The 19,021-nt window shown below is 40.3% G+C and overlaps 1 protein-coding gene and 1 non-coding gene across 2 annotated transcripts; one reads left to right on the top strand and one right to left on the bottom strand.

Annotated features, from left to right (window-relative positions):
• Positions 1 to 12,027: 12,027 nt before the first annotated feature.
• LOC150033085 (uncharacterized) lies at positions 12,028 to 12,476 on the bottom strand. The gene is made up of 2 exons (XM_090306275.1): positions 12,329 to 12,476; positions 12,028 to 12,281 (listed from the first exon to the last, which is right to left on the bottom strand). The coding sequence occupies exons 1-2, from the start codon at positions 12,474 to 12,476 to the stop codon at positions 12,028 to 12,030; spliced, it is 402 nt and encodes a 133-aa protein (XP_090162401.1).
• A 2,150-nt stretch (positions 12,477 to 14,626) lies between these two features.
• Positions 14,627 to 14,729, top strand: LOC120089543 (small nucleolar RNA R71). Its single transcript, XR_005485220.1, has one exon. It is a non-coding gene; the product is annotated as a small nucleolar RNA R71 (small nucleolar RNA).
• The last annotated feature ends 4,292 nt before the right edge of the window (positions 14,730 to 19,021 follow it).

The raw sequence follows: 19,021 nt of genomic DNA, 5'->3' as shown, positions 1-19,021 counted from the left end.
CACAATGCAACTTCTTGCCTTGAAGCTTCATCACAAGTGACTCACACTAACTCAAACACTTTCAATTTACAGACTCGATAGAAAATTAAAATGCCCAAAAACACAGGGGCCCTTAAAATAACTTTAAATGTAAAAGAATTCAACAACCAGAGGCAACCATCCCAAAAAACTCCATTAATCCACATCCACAAACACATGTTTAACACTTAAACAGAATGTAGACATGCTTCACCCACCAAGAATGTAAATGTTATTCAATACACCAATGGATTTGGAATATCAGAACCTAACTCTGATACCAATTGAAGGAACTCTTATCAAAGAGAACCTATGAGTGGAAACAAGATCGTTCCAAACTAATTGTGACAAAATTATAAGCATTCACAAACATACAAACAAGTTATGCATTTCTGAACAAATTACGGCATGCTTTCTACAAAGGAATGAGAGACTCACCTTTGAAGAACTCTTCTTCTGTCTTTCTCTCACTCTCGTTTGGTTCAGCACCTCTCGTTGTCATTGTGAATGTCTACCCCAATCTCTCGCTATCGCTCAGCAAACGAATAGTCTTCTCCACGAACAAGCAGTAACTGGGACACCACCACTCAGTGACCTTGGTATTCTCGGAGTGAGAATCCAAGAGGTGTGGGCTCTGTTAGATTTGATAGAGGAAAGGAGGAAAGAACAATCGTATTCAACGACCAAGAAAATGGGATAGGTTTGTGAATATTGTATATCATATAGACTTGTGCTTGATCATTTAGAAAAGGTACACAATCATTTAGGAAAAGTAGCTTGATCGTTTAGTGAATCTCGCTCAGGCACGCGATTATTTAGTAAAACAATAGGATCGTTTAGACAAATGTGTGTGTACACGATCGTTTAGGAAAACACTTTGAGCTGTCGTGTAGGGTCTCGTGAGCTAAACGATAGGTAGTGTACAACCAATGAAGCAATACTTCGATCATTTTCCAAAAATGAAAACAATTTTCATTTTATCCTTCAGTTATGAAAACTGAATACAACCCCCCACTTTCTAACTCCTTAAATACCATCTTTCCCGCTAATGAACAATATCTCATAGCCCTACTATGAGTAGACACCTCTCGGGCCATGAGAAGGTGTGTGATGCCACATCGTTCAAGCCCCAGAATCAACCCTTAAGGGAGCAATCTATCTACTTACCCCTGCTTCAAGGATGAAGTGAATTTCATCTTATGTAGCTGAGTTCCCAATACCCAAATCAGAAAAATCCCCAAAGTGGTAGGTTTGAGTCGGCAATCTGGCCACTCACACCCATGCAAATCAAAGGATTGCCCTCAAAGGCCAGAGTTCCCAACTCATTCAGGATTAAGTTCAACCTATGGTCATCCCAGTGCAATGAAGTCTCTGTCATGAACGATGTTATATAACGAGACAATACAGTTCGTGGTCCGGTCTTATACAAACTCCTTTATATAGGACATCCCCGCTCGCATGTCTCTACATGAATGATAAGGATCAGACCATCTGTAGCACGTCACAACAATTGTAACTATCTACAAAGTGGGTCGCAGCCATAGTATCACCGGGATAAGGTTTCCCTCCTATATCTATATACTACAGACCATTTTAGTTACCACTTAAGGCATGATCTACTTGTATGTCTCCATATACATGCTTAAGTTATAACGAAAACTAGGTATCTTAGCTTATTGGTTTATGGTAAAGCAAATAAAACATCTCATGTTTCATAGAAAATAGTGAAGAAAATATCTCATATTATTACATCACAAGCATTTTTTCAATACAGGTGTTTACAAACTATAGGACCCAACGAGATTTCAGGGCATCATCCCCAACATCACTTACCTCAAATTTAAGCCCAAGCAAAAAAGCAATCCAAACCCACTTTGTTCTGAGTAGAAACCTTGAATTAATCCCTAAAATTAGCCAATTTTAAATTCCAAAATTTAGCATCTAACTTTGATCACCATAACTAATCTCAAAACCTCCAATTGACCTACCCAAATCTCACTGGAATAGACCCTGAACCTACTGGACAAATAATTGATTTTTCCTTCAAGACCTCAAATCTACATCCAAACAAAAAAGATCAATAGACTTATAGCCCAACCTTTAATGTGTGTAAAGCCAAAATTAATGAATTAGAATGCTTAATGATCCGTTTTACTTCCATTGTATGTTTTCTAACTCTAACAATTGGTATCATAGCATCATTTAAGCATTCAATTTGGTTAAATTTTGGCTTGGTGGGTGTTTTTTTCATGAGTTATATGAAAATTGTGCACTGATATAGTTTTCTGAGTTCTGACATTTAAATTCTCTTTGATTCCCTTGTTATATTTGTAATTGGCTCTTGATTGATGAGCTTATATGTGTGCTCAAGAGTCTGTAATTTATTTTGAGTCATTAGAGTTGAAATTAAGTTGTAAGTGACGAAAGAAGTAAATAAGGCCGAGTTGCAGAACTCTGAAGCTGGCACACCATGCAATCTTACTATCTCTTTCATGTACGGGCCCACTTACTCACCGAATACATGGGCTTCCCTGGAATGGAATGTGCCACCTTAGTGAGCCTGTCCACTACAACCCATATCACCGAAAAGTCTTTCACTGTCCTGAGCAAACCCATAATAAAGTCCATGGACACGCTCTCCCATTTCCATTATGGCACATTCAATGGTTGTAGTAAGCCCGTTGGCTTCTACTTTGGGGCCTTTCACCTGCTAATAGACTAAACATTTTCTAACATAATCAACTATCTCTTTTTTCATATCAGACCACCAATAATACCACTTTGAGTCTTGATACATCTTGGTACTGCCCGGATCTATTGAGGATGGGGAGTTGTGAGCTTCTGTCAATAATTCGCCCTTAAGGCTATTATCTGGTGATATGCATAATCGTCCCTAATACAGAAGACCCTGGTTCACAGATAAGAGAAATCCACTGACTTGGCCTAACTCTACCTGATGAAATTTTAGAATAAGGTATGAACCGCCCTACTGCCCATCAATGATCTTCTACCTCAAGGTCGGTTCTACCGTCAACTAGGCTAGTTGTGAGGTTACTTCCTCCACTGCCACTGCGATTTTTGCCCGCTCTAGATCATTACACAACTAAACCTGCTTAGTGATCAAGGCAGCTGAATGTCCTATCTTCCTACTAAGAGCATCGACCACCATATTTGCCTTGCCTGGATGGTAAAGAACCTCACAGTCGTAATCCTTCACTAACTCGAGCCACTTGTGTTGTCTCATGTTTAACTCCTTCAGAATGAAGAAGTATTTCAAACTCTTATGGTCGGTGAAAATCTGAATCTTCTCCTCATATTGAAAGGGTCTTCAAATCTTTAGGGCAAAAACCGCTACCAGTTCCAAGTAATGAGTAGGATAGTTTCGTTCATGATTCTTTAACTAACGGGAGGCATAAACAACCACTTTACCGTGTCGCATAAGCACACAACCCAAACTTTTCTTAGAAGCATCACTATAGACCACAAAACATTTGAAGCCATCAGGTACTGTAAGAACCGGTGCTGAAACCAGCTTCCTTTTGAGGTTCTGGAAACTATCCTCACAAGCTTTGCTCCAACCAAATGAAGCTCCCTTTCTAATTAACTAGCTCGATCGGGTGGCTATGCTAGAGAAATTCTCTACAAACCTACAATAATATCCAACAAACCCCAGGAAATTGTGCACCTTGCTGACTGTCGTGGGGTGGGGTCAATTCGTAATGACCTCAGTTTTTGTGGGGTCTAGAGAAACTTCGTCCTTCGACACCACGTGCCCAAGAAAGGACACCTTACATAGCCAGAATTCACACTTTGAAAATTTTGCATACAGCTTATACTCCCTCAGAGTTCCTAGGACTTTCCAAAGATGCTCCTGGTGTTCCACCTCTTTCTTGGAATATACCAAGATATCATCAATATAAATTATTAAAAAGGAGTCAAGGAAATCCATGAACACTCTGTTCATCAAGTCCATGAACACCGTTAAAGCATTGGTCAAGCCAAACGACATTACAATGAACTCATAATGTTGTATCTAGATTGGAATGCAATCTTGGAGATATCATTATCCTTTATCCTCAGTTGGTGGTAACCTGACCGTAGGTCAATCTTGGAGAATACGGTAGCTCCTTGTAACTGATCAAACAAATCATCAATTCTAGGGAGCGGATATTTTTTCTTGATGGTTACTTTGTTTAACTCCCTGTAGTCTATGCATAAGCGTAATGATCCATCTTTTTTCTTCATAAATAACAGTTGTGCACCCCATGGTGACACACTCGGGCGTATGAAACCCTTGTCCAGCTGCTCTTGCAACTGGATCTTTAGTTCTTTCAGTTCTGCTGGAGCCATTCTATAAGGAGCCTAAGAGATTGGGGTAGTGCGCGGTTCCAACTCAATGGTGAAATCTATTTCCTTATAGGGTGGCAACCTTGGAAGATCCTCTGGAAAAACATCCGGGTACTTCTTCAACACTGGCTCTGATGACAAGGTAACCTCAGGGTCTCTAACTGTTTGAGTTGATGCCCTAAATCTCATAGGGTCCTATAGTTTGTAAACATTGCATGAACAAACTCTTTATGTGATCAATAATATATGATATTTTATTCATTTTTTCTATAAAATATGTGATATTTTAGTTACATTAACCACAAACCAATAAACTAACATCCAAGGTTACATTTGTAACTAAAACACCAGTAAGTCTATCTCTAGCTATACTAGACGTTCTACTTAATGCGGCTTACCTATTCTTTCGAACAACTAAGTAAAGAAGCTTTCACCAAGTTGTCAAGTTGGTTTAGGCGTTGGAACAGAATTATGCATGAAGTACTAATGCTTTCAACATAAATAGAAGATAAACAATAGCAAAAGTGATGATCAAATATATGATATTTATAAAGGATCAATGAGTCTTTACAAAGAACTATATTAAATCAAAATGAAATGGAAATGATATTAAGAGAGAAACTGAGTCAAGCCAAAGAATACAATCTCTTGTAGTTCTTTGGCTCAATCTTGTTGTGTACAATCACTCTAAAGAGCAAAGGATAGAGTATCTTTATCAAGAATAACTTTCTCTACTCCCTAGCCGATGGTGGTGGTGGTTCTCTGCTCCTTCGATCGTCTTACACCTTGGCACGGCTTGTACAAACTAAAACTAAGTCTACAAATTTACAGAGAGTATGGAGCTTCTAATTCTCTGAACTCTTAATTCTAAAGGGTTTTCAAGTATTTATAGGTGTTGGTCTCGTCCACTTGGAGGATGGGCTGCATTTAAGTCCATGCCCTGGTCAGCATTAAACTCCATGTCCTGGTTGGCTGCCTGACCTCTAGAAGCTTTTCAGATGCCGCTTGCTGCTGGAAGCTTTTCAGACATCGCCTATTGCAGGTGCCCATACTTGCAAGTGGTGATGTGACACAATCAGCCTGGAGCAATGAATCTTCTACGCGTTCAATTCCCTCCGACGCATGGCTCATGTGTTAGCACGTTTCTTGCGGCACTCGTCTAATGCGTTATTATCAATTCTTGCGTTGAAATCCTGCAAAGTAGTGTGTTACCGACGCGATTTTTAGTGATAAACTTCTTTTACAAGAAATTGCTATTGTTTAAGTAAATCCATGCGTTTCTATTAAAAATGAGGAGAGTTTATCATTAAAAACCCTAATTCTTCTAACTTAAGAGCAAAGATAACTTGTATTTTTATAAGTTATCAACCACCCCCAAATTTGTACAATGCTTGTCCTCAAGAATTCTAAAATAATTGTTTGCTATCTCCTCTACCTTAGATGTGCAAATTTCACCTCGCATCATATTAGTCTCAAAGCTAAAATAAGAGTTGGGAAAATATAACTTAGATTGATGCTTTTCTTAAAAGGACTAATATTTAGTTTTCGATGCGGCAGGCTTCTCATCGCAACTCCTTTCATTTCTCAAAACATTTCAATCTTTTCTAAACCAGCAATGCGTTAGATGCTATTTCTTTTGAAAAACAATTGCTGGATAAAAAGAAAACGATTGTGTACTTGTTTACCCATGCGTTGCTCCAGGTATCCCACCTTCGTTTTGGCTTACCCCCACGGGTGTCATGCGAGCATCCAACTACGGGTGAGAACCCTTTACAACTAAACTCATATTTAATATTCATTCCTTTTTCAAAGTATAGTTTTTTTTTCTTCAGACTAGATAGAGAAGTTTTATAAGACGCATTGGTCCAGGATACTTAACTTTGTTTTGTCTTACCCCATGGGTGTCATGCGGGCATCCAACTACAGCTAAGTGCCTGTTCCAGTTAAGCTCATGTTATTTGAAATTTCTTTCTTTTGAAGTAATGACAGAGGAGCTGCGTTCAAAATTCTTCTTATTTTGTTTCCCTTTTTCTTTATGATGTATACATTGATGCGTCTACGCTCGGATTTCCTTCACCCCCAAATTTGGAGATGAACTATATCCTCATTTCTAACAGAGAAACAAAGTTTTAAAAGGCTTTAAGAAATTGAAAGGAGTTTAAGACTTCAAGCTTGCATGCGTTAGAAAGTAAACTTAATCTTTTTAAGAGAAGTTCAAGCCTTGTCTATTTTCCTAACGCCTATCTTATGCTTATGAGCTCATATAGTTGATATCATCGAGGTTAAGTTAAGCACAAGACTTAGAAAACAATCAAAGAACAAAAATAAAATATGCTAAGGACAAACGCAAGGATCAAAGTGATAATAACTTCCCATTCATTTTTCATATTTTAACATACATTGCATAAACATAGTAAAAAGATACAAAACGACAATTAAACCAAAATTACAAAATAATTTTAACCCAACACCCCAAGGTTCTACTGTGCAGGTGCATCGTTCTTCTTCAAAGTTCTCATCCATGAAGCGCAAGGGATTTCTGAGATGGGCTGGTAACGGAGGCAAGGCAAACATACCCACCAAGACCTGATTGATATACTGCATTGTGTAGACAAATTGGTCTTGCATGCTTCTTGTCTGTTGCCTCAAGTAATCCCTTAATACCCGGTTTTTTTGTTGAAGATCTTCAATTGATGCGGCCAACGGTCAGAGTTGATCACTGATGAATGTTTTCAACTCCTCAGAGTCTATGCTGCGTTGGGGTACTGGTTCTTCTCGTCCAACTGGGTCTTCAAATGCTATTTCGTTACTGGGCCCTAACCCAGTTGGCTCAAAGATCACTAGTGTTGGCACAAAATTTTGGATTGGACTTTGTTGGGGCGAAGGAATTGAGTGAGGGAGGTCCTGATCTATGAATATGGGTTCTTGATGGGTCTGCTCAGGACTCCCTTCTGGCTGGGCTATTAGTGAGTCATGGAAAAATTCAAGTGCAGGCTGCGCTTCTTCAGCCAAAGCTTCTGGCTCAGCTTCACATTCTTCATTCTCTGAAGCTTCATTGTTGTGCTCAACTACCATGACGCATCTTTTCTTGGGGGTGCGTTTTGTTGGTCGAGGTCTACGTGCCACTTATTTGGCAGGTAAGGCTGGTTGATGTTGTGATCCTCGAAGGAGACGCCTTATTGCCTTTATGTCTATCAGACCATCGACTTCTTCATATTCATCAACCAGATAGATGCCTCCGCGTTTGCATAACGCGCAGATCAGCCAAGGAAAATATAGTTGCCCTCGAGGCTTGTTCTTGATGGCCTTGATCTGGTCCCGTATAATCCTCCCAATATCCAACAGAATGCATTGTATTATGCAGTAAGTGGCTAGAACGAGTTCTCTGGATAACGTTTCATCAGGCGTTGTAGGCATGATGCTGCGTTTGATTAAATAATACCACATGTTAGCGTCTGGGTTCAGATTTCTGGAAACAAACATATTTGATCCATTCCTTGATGTCTGCCACTTACTTCAAGGTTTGGCCACTGTCTTCAACGCATCTTCCAATTGACCAGGCATTAGTTGCTCTAAGATACGGTTTCCTTCTACGTCAGGATTACTATTTAAGTTGAACACTTCATTGATCTTGTCTATCGAGAAGCGCACTAACACCCCTTCCACAAAGGCAGTGTTCTTTTCTATGTCGAATTCGCTGTTGTAGAACGCGCGGACAAGGCTGGGCCAGATGCGATTGTGCCCAACGCAGAGATGATTCCACCCTAGTGCGATGATGGTTTCTGTGATATAGACTAGCAATGGGTGGCAAGAAGCCTTTCTCTACTAATATGTCACTAAACTGACGCTTCCTTCCCCTGGTTCTCTTAGGTAACGCCTCCGTTACCTCGCGTTTCCTTGTCGCGTGTTCTCTTACCTCTTTAGCCAACTCTCTTAACTCATTTTCCAACTCCTTTTGGAGATTGGTTTTCCTTCGCTCTTGTCTCGCCAGTGCATATTCTTCCAATTCATTTTCTAATGCGTTGTGCCTTTTTTTACGCATTGCACCCTCAGGTCCGGGTGCAACTTCTTCTTCTTCTTCTTCTTCTTCTTCTTTTTCTTCCTCCAATATCAACCTTATCTTTCTTGATACTCTCTTTGATAATGTAGGCCCTTCATCAATGTCAGATGGGCGTGGCTGCGACGCATTGGGCCAACTCTCCTTTCTCTACTTTTTTCTTCTCTTCCTTCATTTTCTTCCCTTTCTTCATTTTCCATCTCTTCTTCTAGCATCGCTGTATATCTTTCTTTTTCATCCAACTCGAGTGATGCGTTTGATGGATCTAAACGCATCACTTGAGTTGCTTCTTGCTCTTGGTTGAGCGATGCTAGAATAGCTCCAAATACATCCTCTTCATCACGTCTTTCTAATTCTTCCATGTCTTCAAGGTTATGCTCTAACGCAGGACTGTCAAAGGCTAGGATAGGTGGAGTGAATGACAGGGTGCCTAAAAGGGTGTGAGGCATCCCCAGAGAGGATATTAGAATGGGTGAAGGTGATGGCTGGTTAAACATGTCTGATTCCACCGGGTAAATTGAGGCTAAGGGTTCAATGGATAGAGGGGGAGGTGGACGCACCGCTGAAGATGGTGCGGTATGGGCATAGGTTGGAAGGGGTTCATGCGTTGCACCCACCAAGGTTATGTTCGGGATAAATGGTGGTAGGGTAGGCTTGGTATATGGTTTCGACGTGGCCATAGATGACGGACGCTTCCTGGTCTTGGTTGGTGTCTTTACCCTTGGTTTAGGGGCAGACTTCGGTTTTTGTGGGGTTTTAGCCCTAGGCAGAGAAGTTTTGGCCGGAGGGTTTATAGGTTTCTTGGAGCTCTTGGCCAAAGCTTTCATGGAGGTGGAAAGAGGTGTAGGGCCGGCCAGACGCTGACCAGAGGTAGCGCCGCCGTAAGAGGCTTTCGAATTGGTAGGGATGGAGGTTGATTTCCTAGGGCTAGGTGGTGGTGAACTCGTAAATGAAGAAGGGAAGAAGGAACTTACCGACTAATCGTTGCCTAGGCTGTAGCTTTGGTTCTGAGAATCTGAGCTGGACGACATTGTTCATCGAAGATGCTGAGCGAGAGAGGAAACAAGAGGTTTAGTGAATTTGAGGTTCTAGAGTTTCTGAAGAAATTGAGGTTCCTAGGTGCAGTGAAGGAGAAGAAGAAACGGTTTGGTTCAAGTGAGGTTTTTGTAGAGGGTGAGGATGATCGTGGCTGACGTCAGGCACGCAATTAATGTAAAGTGGAAGGGTCGCCTCGTTTAGCCAAAACACTCGAGTGTTTTGTGTTTTCGAGACGTGTCCCTTCAACTGCCCCCTGCGTTAGACTTATGTCTAACGCGTCCAATGTTTCAGTTTTAATCATACACAACTTTTCTAAAAGAAAACCAATCAAATTTCCAAATTTTGTAAAGGCAAAACAATCAACTTAAAACCTTCAAATAACTAAACTAACAAATTCAAACATAACTTAAAATACAGAATGCAAAAGAATAAGGTTGAGAGAGGCGTCCCTGGAAGTTGTGGCGTTACAACCACAGAGATGCCTCGACGCGAGCTTCAACTTTTCTCGCATAGTGCAAAAGATGACTTTTGACTTTCCACTTCGTCTTCAAAGTACGGCTTAACCCTTTCGCCGTTTACTTTGAACGCATCAGAGCCATCTTCTCGCATTAATTCCACAGTATCGTAGGGAAAGATCATTTTAATTATGAAGGGCCCGGACCATCTAGATTTCAATTTCCCTAGAAACAGACGCAAGCGTGAGCTGAACAATAAAACTTTCTGACCCACAACAAGTACCTTCTTGCTGATGCATTGGTCGTGCCAACAATTTGTCTTTCCCTTGTAGATCTGGTTGTTTTCATATGCGTTCATTCGTCATTCTTCGAGCTTGTTGAGCTGAAGTTTGCGTTGAATGCCCGCCGCATCCGGATTCATGTTCAACTTCTTTACTCCCAAAATTCCTTATGCTCCAACTCTACAGGAAGATGACATGCTTTACCAAATACAAGTGAGTTAGAAGACATACCTATAGGCATTTTGTATGCAGTCCTGTAGGCCCAAAGTGCTTCATCCAGCCTCTGCGCCCAATCTTTCCGCATTGTGCTGACGACTTTTTCCAGAATTGATTTGATTTCTCGATTTGAAATTTCTGCCTGACCATTCGTCTGAGGGTGGTGGGTGGTAGCAATCTTGTGCCTGACATTATATTTTACGAGTAATTTTGAAACGATGCGAATGATAAAATGCGTACCTTCATCGCTTATCAGAGCTCTCGGTGTTCCATAGCGTGTGAAAATATTCCTGATAAGAAATTTAGATACAGTAGACACGTCGTTTCTGGCACAAGCTACTGCCTCTACCCACTTAGATACATAGTCTACAGCCAACAGGATATATTGCTAACCACAAGACAGAGGGAACGGGCCCATAAAATCTATGCCCCAGACATCAAACAACTCCACTTTAAGAATATTATTTAAGGGCATTGCATCCCTTGAAGAAATATTCCCTATGCGTTGGCAGGGGTCACAATTTTGAACAAACTCTCGTGCGTCCTTAAAAAGGGTGGGCTAAAAGTAACCGCATTGAAGGACTTTTGCTGTGGTCCTTTGCCCACCAAAATTCCCACCATAAGAAGAATTATGACACTGGGCCAGGATGCGTTGTGTCTCCTCCTCTGGGACGCATCGACGCAGTATAGAGTCTGGGCCTTGTTTGTATAGAAACGGTTCGTCCCATAAATAAAACTTACTATCATGGACTAGCCATTTCTTCTGCTGGGAATTGAAGTTTTTAGGGAACTGCTTGGTGGTCAAGTAATTAACTATATCAGCATACCAAGGTTCCCTGCCTTGCATTCTAAACAGACTCTCATCAGGGAATGCGTCCTTGATGTCGTTTTCCTAGACTTGCATTTCTTGATTTTCAAGCCTGGACAGGTGGTCAGCCATCTGATTTTCTGTTACCTTTCTGTCTTAGATGTCAATGTCAAATTCTTGTAGTAATAGAACCCATCTTTTAAATCTCGGCTTTGCGTCCTTCTTGCTCATCAGGAACTTAATGTTTGAGTGATTGGTGTGTATGGTAGCTGATGCACCAACTAAGTAAGAACGAAATTTTTCAATACCGAATACTACAGCCAATATCTCTTTCTCAGTAGTTGTATAGTGTTCCTGAGAGTCGTTTAATGTTTTGGATGCGTAGGAGATGGGATGTATCAAGATTCCCTTCTTCTACCCTAACATAGTTCCCATTGCGACATTACTCGCATCACATATAACAATGAAACGCTGCGTCGAGTCCGGTACTATTAACACTAGGGCTGTTGTGAACGCATACTTCAAGGTTTCAAACGTGTTAGTGCAGTCTTTGTTAAAAACATAGGGCCGGTTCACCTCCAATAATGCGCTCAGAGGTCGCGCAATCTGAGAAAAGCTTCTAACGAACCGTCTATAGAAGCCGGCATGTCCTAGAAAACTTCTTGGCGTTTTGACAATCGCTAGTGGTGGAAGTTTTGCTATTACATCAATCTTGGCTCCATCCACTTCTAAGCCAGCCTTGGATAATTTATGCCCCAAAACAATTCCTTTTGTCACCATAAAGTGACATTTTTCCCAATTTAGTACTCAGTTTGTTTCCTCGCACCGAGCGAGGATGGCTTCTAAGTTAGCAAGGCATGACTGGAATGAGTCTCCAAAGACTGAAAAGTTGTCCATGAAGACTTCCATGGTCTTTTCCAGGAAGTCAAAGAAATGGCCATCATACAGCATTGAAATGTCCTTGGTGTGTTGCAAAGCCCAAAGGGCATGCGTCTGAATGCGAAAATGCCAAAGGGACAAGTGAACGTGGTCTTCTCTTGATCTTCCGGATCTATTAAAATCTGGTTGCAACCAAAGTAACCATCAAGAAAACAATAAAACTCTTTACCTGTAAGTCTATCAAGCATCTGATCGATGAAAGGAAGAGGAAAGTGGTCCTTTTTAGTTGCTGCGTTGAGTTTCCGATAATCCATACAAATTCGCCAGCCTGTGACAGTTCTTGAAGGAATGAGTTCATTGTTGTTGTTTACTATCATGTTCGTCTTCCCTTTCTTGGGAACGCTTTGAACTGGACTAATCCAACTGTTGTCGGATATCAGATAAATAACTCCCGCGTCCAGCCTTTTAGAATCTCCTTTTTGACCACTTCTTTCATAATGGGGTTAAGCCTTCTTTAAGGCTCGATTGACCCCGTCTTCCCTTCCTCCAGCCTAATTTTGTGCATACAATAGGATGGACTTATTCCACGAATATCTGCAAGTGTCCACCCTATTGCGCGTTTATGTTTCTTCAACATCTGCAAGAGTGACTCTTCATTAGGCTTTGTGAGATTAGCAGAAATGATAACAGGCAATGTATTATTATTCCAAGAAAAGCGTATTTCAAATTTCCGAGTAACTATTTTAATTCGATTTCATGTGGTTGTTCGAGTGAAGGACGCATTGGTTTTATCTGCCGCTCACTCAGACTTGGCAGCTCGGATTCCTTCAGGGTTCCCTCCAATGCGAGAACTTCACAAACTCGAGTCTCTTCTTCATTCAATTCAATATTGTTTAGCTGACAATCATCACTGTTTGGGAATTTTAATGCGTTGATCACATTAAATTTCACCTCTTCATTATCCTCGCACATGGTTAGCTCACCTTTATGCACGTCAATCAGAACTTTCCCAGTAGCCAAGAAAGGGCGTCCAAAGATGATTGGAACCTCCCTATCTGCTTCATAATCCAGAATAATGAAGTCTGCTGGGAATATAAGTTGGCAACCTTCACCAAAACATCTTCAATCTTCCCTTCGGGGTACTTAATTGTCCTGTCAGCGAGTTGAAGGGTGACAGAAGTAGGTTGTGCCTCGTCAATCCTCAATTTCTTAAAAACTGAAAGGGGCATAAGATTGATGCTCACTCCTAGGTCGCACAATGCATGACCCACATCTAATCCTCCAATTGAATAAGGAACTGTGAAGCTCCCTGGTCCTTCTGCTTCTGTGGCAGCTTGTTGCTTACTAGCGCGTTGCATTCCTACGTTAGTGCTATTACTTCTTTCTCATTGACTTTTCTCTTTTTCATCAAAATGTCCTTCAAAAACTTCACGTATGTTAGCATCTGCTCCAAGTCTTCTATGAGTGGAATGTTGATGTGCAGCTGCTTTAGAAGCTCGAGAAAGTGCTTGAACTGATGTTCATCATTCTTCTTCATCAGACGCCTGGGGAATGGTGCGTTCAGAGGCACCTCCAGCTTTCCCACGTTAGACGTGCTGGTTTCCGAATGGCTTGTATTTTCTAGCGTTCTCTCTTCCTAATCCGTCGAACATGTAATGCGTTCTTTCGAAGGTTTATTGTTTCTTGGATTGATCTTTCTTTCTGCAAGGGCTCTTCCACTCCACAACATCATTGTGTGACATTGCTCTTTCTCGTTATTATCCCTAGGTGTCTCTGTATTGCTAGGTAGAATGCCTGGCTGCCTGCTTTTCAACTCGCTTGCAATCTGCCCCACCTGAATTTCTAGGTTTCTGATTGATGACGCCAGGCTCTTCAGCATTGCGTCGTTCTGGGCTATGTATTCCTTCAATAGGTTTACTAGCAGAGTTCCAGAACTCAATGCATGGCCACCTCTATTGAAAGGTTGTTGATGTTGTTGATGCGTTTGTTGAAAGACAGGCAGCAGTCCATTCCTTTACTGATGGCTCGCGCCTAGGTAGTGCTCTTGCTGATTTCCTCCTGTCCAAGAAAAGTTTGGATGGTTTCTACATCCAGGGTTATAAGTATTAGAAAATGGGTTATTCTTGATGAAACATATTGACTGAGGGTTTTGAGGACACTCAGTATATGAGTGAAAATCTCCGCATCCCACACAGGTTACCATGGGTTGCCCAAACGCCTCCACTTGATTCACCTTCTGTTGGTTTGGTGCGTTATGTTCTGTAGAAGGCTGGTCATGGTAGCCACTTGAGCGGAGAGCGTGGCTATCGCGTTGGCATCAACAGAGTTAATGTTTTGAGATCTTTTTCTCCTGTCATTTCTTCCATCGTATGTGTTATCTACCCACTCCATGTTATGTTTGGCAATGTGGTCTAATATTTCTTTAGCTTCAATATAGGATTTGTCAATCAGTCCTTTGGCTGCTGCTGCCATCTGTGACGCCCTGTTTAGTCTACCATAAAACATCTCCATCTGAATAGTCAAAGGTAGTATGTGGTTCGGGCAGTTCTTGACCAAACCCTTGAAACGCTCCCATGCAGCGATCAAGGTCTCAGTGTCTTCCTGTTCAAAGTTCATGATTTCCTGATGCCTCCTTGTGGTGGTGGTAGGTAGGAAGTATTTCTGCATAAACTTTTCCACCAACTTTTCCCATAAACTCACCCATTGCTTTGCGTCGTCTCGCAAAGAATAGGGAAACAAGGAGAACCTAATTGCCTCTGGTGTGATTCCAGGGATTACAAAGGAATTGCACGTTTCCAGGAAATGCTTCATATAGGTATGAGGATCTTCGCCACGGCTACCCCCAAATTGCCCAGCAGTCTGGAGCATTTGAAGCATAATAGATTTTATTTCAAACCTGGTTCCATCAAGCATCGGATATATGATTCCTGGAGAGAAATCATATAGCATAGGGGACGCGTATTCTCTCATAGGATGCGTGCTATTGTTTGCCATTAGGATTGGGTTCTATGCAGCATGAGCCAGTTGCTGAGCTAGTTGTTGATTTTGTTGTTCTTCCGCAATTGCTCTTTCCCTTTCTTATTGTCTGAGTAACTGTTGCCTCAACCTTCGACGACAGTTGGATCGCTTCCTACGCCAGAAGGTCAGTTCAATCTCAGGGTCGTATCTGAACTCAGGAGTGTTCTCCCTGTTCATACACGTTCACAAGCCTAGGCGTAGCTTGTAATACTTCCCTTAATTGAAGTGTCCCTACAACAAATACAAACGGAATTTCTTGTTAGCTCTTGTTGCTGAATCCCCAGCAACGGCACCAAAAACTTGTTCGCTTGCGATCATGAGATGCTTTAAGAGTGTATAAAGTAAAACAGATTGGAAGAATAAAGTCTAAGTGTTGCGTTCTGCCTTGTGCATTTAAATGAATGCAACGCGTTGAGGCGTTAGTATATGCACAGAAGGCACACAACTCCTTATAATAACGTTCAAGTTTTCCTAGATTAAACCCAAGTATAAATCTAATCTAGGTTCCTGGCAAGTCTAGGGTCGATCACAGGGATTCAGTTTCACTAACACATATTATGCGTTGTACTTGCAGTAGGAGGTTTTTCCTAAATAAATGTGAAAGATGTACTATTTACACTAACATGCTATGCTTGTGCAAGACAATACAAAAGAGTTGGGTGAAAAATAAAGGATCATGTGAAAATGGAATTTAAGTAAGTGGACGTGCCGGTTAAAGAATTGCACACAATTGATGTAATGTGGATGAAATGGGATGGGTTGCTTATCTTTCTGTTCATGCGTTAGACATCATTCAACACTTCTCAATGCGAATAACATAAAAGCCTATCTCTATGGTGCATATGTCTAACTTAGAATGCAAGAAACACCAGTAAGTCTATCTCTAGCTATACTAGGCATTCTACTTAATGCGACTTAGCTATTCTTTCGAACAACTAAGTAAAGAAGCTTTCACCAAGTTGTCAAGTTGGTTTAGGCGTTGGAACAGAATTATGCATGAAGTACTAATGCTTTCAACATAAACAGAAGATAAACAATAGCAAAAGTGATGATCAAATATATGATATTTATAAAGGATCAATGAGTCTTTACAAAGAACTGTATTCAATCAAAATGAAATGGAAATGATATTAAGAGAGAAACTGAGTCAAGCCAAAGAATACAATCTCTTGTAGTTCTTTGGCTCAATCTTGTTGTGTACAATCACTCTAAAGAGCAAAGGATAGAGTATCTTTATCAAGAATAACTTTCTCCACTCCCTAGCCAATGGTGGTGGTGGTTCTCTGCTCCTTCGATCGTCTTACACCTTGGCACGGCTTGTACAAACTAAAACTAAGTCTACAAATTTACAAAGAGTATGGAGCTTCTAATTCTTTGAACTCTTAATTTTGGAGGGTCTTTAAGTATTTATAAGCGTTGGTCTCGTCCACTTGGAGAATGGGCTGCATTTAAGTCCATGCCCTGGTCAGCATTAAACTCCATGTCCTGGTTGGCCGCCTGACCTCTAGAAGCTTTTTAGACGCCACCTATTGCAGGTGCCTATGCTTGCAAGTGGTGATGTGACACAATAAGCCCGAAGCAATGAATCTTTTATGCATTGAATTCCCTCCGACGCATGGCTCATGTGTTAGCGCGTTTCCTGTGGCACTTGTCTAATGCGTTATTGTCAGCTCTTGCGTTGAAATCCTGCAAAGTAGTGCGTTAGCACCGCGATTTTTAGTGATAAACTTCTTTTACATGAAATTGCTATTGCTTAAGTAAATCCATGCGTTTTTATTAAAAATGAGGAGAGTTTATCATTAAAAACCCTAATTATTCTAACTTAAGACCAAAGATAACTTGTATTTTACAAGTTATCAGGAAACATGACCTGAATCCTGAGTAAGTTGTGAACTTCTGTCTATGAGGGCAGTTCTTTGATTTATATGGGTGAGAGTGATCAGATCGTCGACTCAACAAGCCTACCATTTTGGGGATTCATCTGATTGGGGAGCTAGAAACAAAGCTACACAAGATGGAATTCACTCTTTCCCCGAAGTAAGGATAAGTAGATAAATTATTCCATTAAGGGTTGATTCCGGGTCTTGAACAATGTGGCGCCACTCCCTCTCCTGGCCCGAGAGGGGTTTAGTCATAGTAGGACTATGATCTATTGTTCATTTGAGGGATAAGTGATACTCGAGAAGTTAGATATAACTATAGAGGCAAAATGTTAATTTAGCCTAGTTGTACTTAGGAGCAATTTGTGAAGGGTCATCGTACTGTTGATTGGTTATATCCAATGGACACAAAAATATATCTGTAGTGCGAAAAGTGCAGCTATCGGTCTTTAGTGGAGTACCAGACAATTAACGAATGGTGGATAATGTAATTAAAGAGTTTAATTAATTATTCATGTACCGTTGGAGCTTCAAGCTACAGATCCATAAGGTCTCCCTGGTAGCTCAAAAGGATTTAGTTGAGAATCAATTTTTGGGTTAATTTGAATTGTTCAAATTAATAAGAGGAATTTAATTATATATGATAGAATTAAATTGATTCAATTATATATGATATAATTGTTATAATGTATTTGATACATTCTAGTTTAATTAGAGGAAATAAATATTTGAATGAGATTCAAATGCATTTTCTATGAATGTGATTCTTAGTTGTTAAATTTAATATAAATATGATTTATATTAAATTCCATAAAATGAAGAAAAGAAACTATAGTTTATATTGTATATGATACAATATTAAAAACTATAGGTTGTATATTATATTTGATATAACATATAGTTTAATATAAATATAATATGATAAGTTAGTAATCATATTTATTTATATTATTTTATTATTTTGAATAATAACTTTCTCTTTTCTCTCCAACCATCTTAGTGGGTGGTTATTGGTTTTGTTGCAAAAAGGAATAAAAGAAAAATTAGTTTCTTCTCTCTAACAAACATATGGTTTACTTTGTGTGTTATTGAACGATTGAATTACAGAGACGTTCTGTGGGCTTCAATCTTCTTCTTCCTCCAAACTCAAAAATCCTTCCTAACCAAAATAGTCAGAGCCCACCACTTTTGGGTACTCACCCTAAGAATACCAAAGGCTCGTTGTGGTTATGTCTTTGTTTGGTTCGAGAAGTTCTTGAAGAAGGACTTCAAGAGTTGCTGTGTTCGTGACTGTTCGAGGGAGTTACGTGAAAAGAGAAGGTCTTCAAAGATAATGTATCTTGAACTCTTTTCTTCTATCAAGCATGCTATAATTTTTTTTAATACATATCTTGTATGTTTATTGTAAATTTCATTTTCAATAATTAATGGAATTTGGACGATCCGCTTCCGCTCAAGGATCTCCTTGAATACAAGTTCCTTCACTAACATCCACCACACTAGCCAAAAGGCCCCAAGCACCCTGACTAACCATCTTCCTAACTTTCAAAGCTGAGACTACCTTAGGTAAAGCCTCAGTCTTAGCTCCTCTTAACTTAAAGCTAGCTTCTGCAGCCGGTCTAAACACAACTTCTTTACGGAAACAATCTATGATAGCATGGTAAGCAACCAACCAATCCATGCCCAAAATCACATCAAAATTTGTCATATCCAAGACCAATAAGGTCACATCTAACATACGTTCTGCTTTTAAAAGCTGACATGCTTTTACTCTCTGAGCCACATGAATAACATCTCCAGATGGAGTAGAAAATTACAATACATAGTGAATCAACTCTAACTCTATACTAGCATACTTCACAAACGTAGATGATATGAATGAATGCATCGAACAAAGTTAAACAATACATAAGAATAATGTCCCAGAATAGGGAATGTACATGTCACCACTGAGTTTGACTTTTCTTCCTCATACTGAGTCGTGGCGTAAACTCGACCTTGCTGTTGTTGTCGGTTTGAACTTC

The sequence above is a fragment of the Benincasa hispida genome, chromosome 10, assembly GCF_027475165.1.
Source record: "Benincasa hispida cultivar pf3 chromosome 10, pf3_genome.v1.1, whole genome shotgun sequence".
Taxonomy (NCBI): domain Eukaryota; kingdom Viridiplantae; phylum Streptophyta; class Magnoliopsida; order Cucurbitales; family Cucurbitaceae; genus Benincasa; species Benincasa hispida.
Note: the sequence above shows the minus strand (reverse complement) of the source record. Positions and strands in the feature narration are given on the sequence as shown.